Here is an 8,989-nt window from a genome sequence, read left to right on the forward strand (position 1 = left end):
AGATCTCAAATTTATTAAATTTGCTCCTACTCGAGGCCTGCTTATGCAACCCTATGAAGTTTTTCGATTAATTAGATATTTATTTGTTGCAAGAACAAATCGCGAATAATCAAACCGAATACTTTTCATAACATCGCAATCGCTTTAATATCATCGAAGGGCGGACCATTTCACATACCGCGTTTTTGGCGGTTTCGGAGGTCACCGAGTCTAGGTAGGTAGGTAGGTAGGTAGGTAGGTAGTTGAAATTCAGGTTTTCGAGGCCCGGCTCGCGGGCAGACGCGCTCGCTGCCGGCCCTTCGATTCCACTGCTTCTAAATACCGGCTGTACATTCCGGTACAGGCCCACTCAAAAATTCTCCCAACCGTCGCGAATACTATCGCGATACAAAGGCCTAAAACTTACTTCAGAATGGAAAAGTATGGAAAGTAAGCACGGCGCGCATGAATCTAGGTTACGCAGCATCCTTTTCTAGGATAACCGCGTGATGCGAACCGTTTGTAAACTGGTATCTGCTAGTTGAGAGAAGCAGTATCTTAACAGGTTATCCCATTGTTTCCCATCGTTTCTACAGTAAGCTTTTTTCTCTTCCAATTCGGAGCCTGTTGGAATAAGATCAACTGAAGAAAATTTTAAGATGCCTTTATGCTGTACAAATAAATCACAGAATATCGAAATTCGTTTATTTACAATATTTGTCGCAAAAGAAACAACTTAAAAGGATTTGTTATAAGTTACAATTTTTGTATCAATCATTTTTCCAAGGAAATAAGCTATTATTTAAATAATTTATCATCTTGTCGCTCTTATATTTATGGACAAAACAAAGAATGTCATACAAAAGTCGAGAGACATACTCTTCTCAAAATAAAGCAGTGTCAAAACAGCCTAATAAGAACATAATACAAGGAAAGAATTTAGTACAAGAAGAGAATATAAAAGAGCTTATGCCAGATGCTGTATGTCAGCGCTTCATTAATTGTACGGAAAAGATTTCAACGAAAATGGAGAAACGGTACAGTATATTTTTACATATGCAACACATATGTATGTATATGTATATGTAAGTTATGTTTATAATGTAATAATATATTATGAGTATATTTATAACAAAGATTTATATCTGAGAAGAGAAAAAAGTATTTCATTACTATATAATCAAAAGGAGAAGCTACTTTGCATAATTAAACATTGTTACTTTATGTAAAGATATTGTTAAGAATCCTAATCAATACTAACTAGAAGACCCATCAATTCAGGAAGAACTATCAAATGATGCAGGACAAATAATAGCAGCAAGACAAGGATCAAGTTATTCAGCATGAAGACATCGTTCGGGGTTACTGAATTTTCAATTAATGCAATCAATATAATTCTCACAGTCGGTGTAGTCTTTTCGTTGTAATAATATCTGTGTAAACTGTTCTTTTATTGCAATAGAAAGCAAAATATAACATCTTTGAATATGATTATCAATCCGCTTAACGTTGTTAGACTTTTATTGGTGTCAATAAATTCAATATATTTAACAGAAACGCCAGTAACTGAAGCAGAAGTGGAATTAAAGGAAAACATTAAAAAAATATTACTGGATAGCGTTTTTCATTATAATGGGGTGGAAGTAACGGAAGAAATATATCTCGATTATGAAGAACCTTATAAATTACATAGTTTTGAAATAATTGAAGATGACGAAGAAGCATGGCATGAAGATAGTTTAAATTCTCATCCTCATTGTTCAAATGATGATACAAATTTTGATAGTTCTTATAAAAGACGAGCTGTTGAGTATTGGCGATTTCGGGACACTGATGAAAACAGTAATGACAGAAAAAGGAATCGTCCTCTAAGAGTAGTACAAAATAAATTTAGAAGAGTTTCATCTGAACGTCAGTTAAGGCGATGGGAAGAACAAATACAATCAGGTGGAAGTCGTACAGAAAAATTATCTTACATCTCCAAATTTACACATGATAAATTTACTGCAGCTGTCGAATCAGGATTCATGGTTCATGATATTGATTTAAAAAGATGGGCTTTACAAGCTCAAGAAGAAATAGGAAATTTAAATCCTATATTTAAAGCATCTCACAGTTGGATAGCAAGATTTAAGAAGTCTCACCGAATTGTTTCAAGAAAAGTTACGAAGTTTGTCACTAGAAGAACATTAGAAGATTCTGCTGATTTGCAAAAATCAGCTGATGATTTTCTGGAAACAGTAAAACCTCTTATTGAACAGTTTGGATCTGAAAATATTTACAATTCAGATCAAAGTGGTTTCCAATTGGAACTTCACTCTGGAAGATCATTGTCTAACCAGGGAGAAAAGAAAGTAGAACGTGTCGTGCAATCCATATCATCAACAACCCATTCATATACGATACAACCAATAATATCCTGTAATGGCAATTTGTTGTCCCCTTTATTTATTGTATTAAAAGAAGCTAATGGTAAATTTGGACCAAGAGTACAAGAAAATTTATTTAAAGCAGAAAATGTTATTGTAAAAGCATCGAAATCTGGTAAAATGACATCAGGTATTTTCCTTTTATAATTACTTTTTTTAACAACCTTATTTTATTTAACAATTTAATAAGAGTCATAAAAAAACTATTAAATTAACATTTATATTTTGTACAGATCATTTTAAAATGTGGTTAGAAGAAGCTTATTTCGCAAACATTGGTCCTAATAGCGTTCTTCTTATCGATTCATGGACTGGACATTGCCCCAATATGATTTCGGATTTAACACCTCCTGGAACACATATTACTACTATGATAATACCGAAAGGAACTACAGGGAAAATACAACCATTAGATGTTTATGGATTCAGAATTTGGAAAAATTTTGCTAAAAGATTTTCAGATGCGGTTTTACTGTTGGAAAGTAATATAAACTTACATGAACGAAATAATATAATAAAATTGCAATCTTTGATACATAATCAATTGTCATCCCCACGATATCAAAACTTATTTAAATATTCGTGGTTTAAAAGTGGTTATACGAATGAAAGACCAGACGAATTCGAAAATCCAGTACACTTTAGTTTAGACGAAACTTTAACAAAATGTGATATCGAAGGTTGCAATAATATAGCTGTAGTAAGATGTTCTTGGTGCAAGAAGTCATTATGTTTGAAACATTTTTTTGTCGAATATCATTATTGTAATGTGTATAATGAGTGAATAATATAAAATGCAAATACATTTAAAAAAAAATCTAAATATACACAATACACAGTTATAAATACATAGAAAACATAAATAAGAATTATACAAAAACATTTTTTATATATTTTATTGTTCGACGGTAATTACTTACGCACATAGCACGGATGAGCGTATATACGGGAGCGTTTATAATTAATTTTCGAAAATGATATTTCGTAACATAACTTTATTACACATGGTTGAATTTGGAAAAAAATAAGCTTTAAATTAGGTAAAACAAAATTTTTAATTTTGAAAAAAAAAATTAGGTGGTGAGGGTTTTTTTAAAAAAAAAAAAAAAAAAAAAAAATTTTTGTTCATATAACTTTAAAGTACTCTTCAAGCCATTAAAATTTGTTGTACGTTTTTTCTTTATATCTCTTATAGTTTAGCAGATATTTGATCCTAAAGAAAAATACCGTTATTCTTTAAAGGGGTGTTTCACCCCTTAAAACTCAAATTGCGCACGTATAAAAAAATACGTGTCTTTTAGATTTGTGTATTTAACAACATATTTCAAGGAGAATCAAATCGGTTCCGGACAGTTGTGACATGTCCCTTGTTGATCAATAAAGCTAACTTTTCCTTGGTATTTATTATAAAGTTTTCATTTTATTAAAAAATTGATAAATTCTTCATTTATGAAAAAATTCATCAAAATTTAATTAGGGCACGATTTTTGTTATACGTTAAATGATTTCCCAATCGTTCGCATTCTTCACAATAAATGAATGATTTCAGATTGTATCAAAAATTGAAAGACAGCACAAGTTTCGCTGTACGTAACTGCATAAACATATGTACTGCGTAAACGCCGCAAAAGAATGAAGATACAAAAATTGGTGGTTACTTGACTTTCCAGAAAAGTGAATTTGAAACAAGAACTGAAGTGTTCCTGCTATTTTATATTGTTTTTCCAAGTTGCTTCGATACTGTTTTGGGGTCATTTGATTCATCAAGAGACGGGATACAATTATACATATTAAAAAGCACTTGATTAAAAATATCAAGATCTCTTTGAAATACCATCAACGATAAAAAAAAATTTGGAACAATTTGGATTTTAAACAAGAACTAAACAGTTTCTGCCATTTCATATTGTTTTGCCAAGATACTTTTGATACTGGGGTCATTTTATTCAACAAGAGAGACGGGATACAATTATACATATTAAAAGGCACTTGATTAAAAGAATCAAGATCTCCTTGAAATAACATCAACGACTCGACATAAAAAAAATTTAATGCATCCTTTGAAGCTCTGAACAATCGCTGAAAAATAAAATTTTCACAACTCGTTCAATTTCGGGGATATGTAAATTAACTTTTATTTTTCCAATTTGTGTGCTACGCGATAATTCCCACGTAACCAGCGAAAATACCTACGTCGACCAATGGCGAGAAGAAAGATGAAAAAGGTGGGGAGAAACTTTCGGCGCGCGTACCTATTTTTTACATTGGTAGGAACAGCAACTTCCACGCTACTCCTCCGGCGGAATGTTCACGTTCCACGAAAGAGGAACGGGTGAAAGAAAGAGAGAAGGAGGTGACCGCACGCATACTGTACTATGGTTTGATTCTCCTTCTCCTCCTTCGTCTGGCTCCTCGAGAACGAACGCTCGATCTCCACGTACGGAACTACAAAGACCCGAAGTACCTTTCGCATCGTCTCGAATAAATAAGCGTGGGAATCAACGGAGACGTTATCTCTGTAGCAACGGATCCGAGCCGTTTATCACGACGAGGTTGATGTTAAAAAAATAACGTTAATAGTGTGGAAGAATTTTTTTTAATTAATTACATTCGGTTTAATTTAAGTCGATGGAAATTAAATAAATAATAAATAACAAAGTCGTCAGATATTTTCGCTTTTATATGATAATTATTATTTTCAATAGAGTTCAAAATTCAATAGAAAATTATTTTCAACAGAAAAAAAGTATTTTTTTTTCAAATATAAGAAATAATCACTTCCTATAGTTTTCTACGCTAAATAAAATTAAAAAAATGTGTATTAGATAAGAATATAAGGGCTGTATTTTTTTAAGATCACAATATTTTTAAAATAAAGTGATACATTCTTTCGAAGAATATTTTTTCAAAATTTTTGTTGTCTTATTTGCGCTTTGATGGTGCAATTTATTTCAAACCTAATTAGGACACCTAACTAACTCGGATTTAATCTTGGCGATGCAGCATTCTGGTACCTGAACAATTCACGCGTTGAGCGAACGAGCAAAGATGATTATAGTCCCTGAATAGCCCAGAAGTATCACGTGCAATCTTGGTATTACCTCCATTCCCCGCCGCAGAGCAAAGTATAACGAACTACGTTTCATTTTCTCATGATTAGTTAAATCGCATTTAATGTGTAATGAATTTTTAGCGTAGCTAATGTCGCGCCACAAAGTCGTTCCTATTATTATTATTTGGTTTCAATTCTTTTTTTTAATTATTTTTTAGAGACCAAATCAACTGACACGATCATTTAAGGATGCAGTTTCAGCAAATTTTTTTCAAATTTGAATTTTTCAGAAAAATGTGTTTTGATATAAAAACTATAGCAAAAAATATAGAAAATATAGAAAAATATAGATTCACATCTTCAAGTTTATAAAACATCAATCTAGGACAGTGAAGAACAACTGACCAGAACAATCCTTAGCATAAACATCTATAGAAAGCGAGACTTATGTCTTCATAGTCTTGAACTATCCTGGTGTACAAACTTTCAACACAAATTTGTGACGTGTTTCTATTCAGAATTTGATATAAGACTTTTGTAACTAAAAAAACCTCCAGTATCATCAAACTAGGCGAAACCTAGTATTCTCGACACCTCTTCGAATATTCCAGAAAATATTACAAAGGATGAAAAGTGAGATGTTGCAAAAAAATCACCAGATTAACCAGTAAAGCCCATCAGATCATTTCCTCTCCTAATAGTGATTTGGCAAACATTTTCTCTTTCAGAAGCTGAAGACACTAAGAACTACCTATTTTTGTACCATTGTACGAGTAGAAGCTGTCCTGGCTCTTTAGAACGCAAATGTTAATTCTGAAAAAGACATGGGAGTACATATATTTGTCCCCTTTTTGTCTGAAGAGATATCCTATCACCATTTATAGCCAATTTTGCACACGAACAGTGCACAAAAAAGATGCATTAAGCTTCAATCCACATCTAGTTAAGACGATTTTGAATGATTCTATTCTTAAGAATCACAATTTTTTACAAGAATATTCACTTTGCAATTAGGAAGACACAAAGACTTTCTCTCTTTGATAAAACTAATATAAAAAATATAATAAATCTGCACATAAGTGTACTTTAAATAAAAATTTTAGAAATATTCTTACAAAATTTTTACTCGTTTACTCTTTTCCTTACTTGAATTTTATTTAATATTTACATCGGAAATTTATATCATTTTAATTTATGTATGTATATCGAAAAAAACATTAAAAAACAGATTTTTTTAAATATTTAATATAAACAAAAATTTTTTTAAATTAACCATATCATTTTTTCCGTGCGTATATAATCGAGATCTACTATTGTACGGTTCCAAATAAGTTTGTAACATTCTTTCTTAATAATTTTTTAATAAGCAATTAAACTCCCAATTCAAACCTTTTACACATTCGATATTGGAAATGACTCTCTTATACTACATATTTACTAATTTTAATTGTTTATTTTTATTACAAGTTTTAATTTTAACAATTCATCTTATGTGAAAAAAACATAATAATTTAGTGATTATTTATTTCGCATTTGAGATATATTTAATTTTTAATATCAAACTCACGCTCTGTTAAAATAATTTTGCGAAAAGGTTACTAAAATCTTACATATAATATATTTAAAATTTAAAAAAATTATTGCAATTACTTTAATAGCTGAAGCCGAAAGAGAAATAATGAAGAAAGAAGAATTAATAAAATACCAAACACAGAAAACGATGATATCGATAAATTTTGACGTGCAAATGAAAACTTACATTAGACACATTTTTCAACAAAATATATCGATATTATCGAGCAAGTATCTCATAAATAAGTTCTTTCTTTGCCAACAAAGAAAAAATTGTGAAATTAATAACGAACATATAGAAGTGAATATTATTATATTCGTGAAATAAAATAAACTTAACAAACAGTACTTAATCTTGCTAAAAATATAAAATACGATCTACAATGAAGGTCGCGATCTACTCTGCGCAAACAAAAGATATGTATAATTTGTGCCCCGCGGCTCACAGAATGAAACGTAATATTGTTTAATCCCTGGCGCATTTAAAAATGCTTTTAGCGATTTTTATCAGCATTAGGATATTATTCACCGATGACATATACATATACAGTATAATATATCTTACGTTACGTAACTATATTTTTCCAATACATCATAATGTATATAAATGTATATATCACTCAAATATTTTTCATTGATAGAAAACAAATAATGCTGCAAACAGTTACAAAAATGAAAAAATGCTCTCTTCATAATTATAACAATTAGATAAGTTGTAGATCGTGAAATTTACGTCATCTGATAAATGTGTTATTACGTCAAATATGCAAATTTAAAAGCGCAGAATAGACCAAGGACACGCTGATATAAAAAGTGCATCATTTTTATTGAATATTAATGTTCACGATATTTATTGCAATATATCTATTGCTTATTTTATTGTAATTTTATTTGTTTTTTCATTGCAATTTTTATTATTGTAAATTTTTTATTTTGATTAATTTTTCTTGAAACACAATTGCTATCGTTAAATTTTCCAAACTGATAACTGTTAAGTTCTTTTGTTAGTCGATCAATTTTACTATCAATCGTTACAAAGATTATTCGATCAATCTTACTATCAACCAATACAAGCAAATCGCAGTTTTAAAGAATTATCTTCTCTATAACAGTTTTAATTTAATAGACTATGTGAATAGCAGCGGTATTGCATAGGATATTCCATATATAGCGATTTAAACGTTTCTCTTGTATTTTTTGAAAATAAATTTTATCAACTTTAAAAAAAATAAATAAATATTAGTTTTTCTAAAAAAAAATATAATATAGATTAATTTATATTTGTATTAATATAGATTAATTTGTATTTATATATAATTTTACATATATGTGTATATATATGTATATATATATATATACATATATGTATATTACATATATATACCTATATAAAAAGCAAAAAATATAGCACAAAATATTGGACGCAATAAAATTACAATGTTGCTATAATACAAGTAAAAAATAAATCAAAGCATTAGAAAGGTCAAAATATTATCATAAATAACTAAAAAACAGACAGAAATTAATCATAATAGTTTTCCGAAACGTAAGTATTATTTCAAAATTTATAAAGGATTAAGGTAAAATATTTACATTTTTGTATTAAAATTTTTGGCTCTAAATCATCTTAAAAATCTATCCTTGAAATTGTCTACTCGTTCTCGCTTGTTCTAGTTTAATTCTAATGCAAAACCAATATAGAACAATAAAGAATCTTTTATCACAGTAAATCAATAGCAAAATTTTAGTAATTTTTAATTTTTTATACCAATTAATTTAATAAAAATATACGCCAAGCTCGAATTTTTAGTATTTTTTTTGCGTCGAAAAAACCATTTTCGAATAAACCATTGCAGATATGCTTTTAGTCATTCAATTTTTCTAAATTCTAATCCTAAAGTCTAATTTTTCTCAATTTAAATTTTATTTCAATTTAAAATTGTTTACTCTGTTATAA

The 8,989-nt window shown here is 29.4% G+C and overlaps 1 protein-coding gene across 1 annotated transcript; it reads left to right on the forward strand.

Annotated features, from left to right (window-relative positions):
- Positions 1-1,396: 1,396 nt before the first annotated feature.
- LOC146720814 (uncharacterized) lies at positions 1,397-3,775 on the forward strand. The gene is made up of 2 exons (XM_085488002.1): positions 1,397-2,538; positions 2,642-3,775. Exons 1-2 carry the CDS (start codon positions 1,467-1,469, stop codon positions 3,190-3,192), a joined length of 1,623 nt encoding a protein of 540 aa, XP_085344128.1. The 5' UTR covers positions 1,397-1,466; the 3' UTR covers positions 3,193-3,775.
- The last annotated feature ends 5,214 nt before the right edge of the window (positions 3,776-8,989 follow it).

The sequence above is a fragment of the Nylanderia fulva genome, unplaced genomic scaffold (genome assembly GCF_048542155.1).
Source record: "Nylanderia fulva isolate GAGA-0341 unplaced genomic scaffold, ASM4854215v1 Scaffold60, whole genome shotgun sequence".
NCBI lineage: Eukaryota > Metazoa > Arthropoda > Insecta > Hymenoptera > Formicidae > Nylanderia > Nylanderia fulva.

Bases quoted from the DNA above. Each gene is read 5' to 3' on its own strand.
- LOC146720814 (XM_085488002.1), top strand. From the start codon at position 1,467: ATGATTATCAATCCGCTTAACGTTGTTAGACTTTTATTGGTGTCAATA. The intron at 2,539-2,641 runs GTATTTTCCTTT...TATTTTGTACAG, and splicing joins ATCTGGTAAAATGACATCAG to ATCATTTTAAAATGTGGTTA.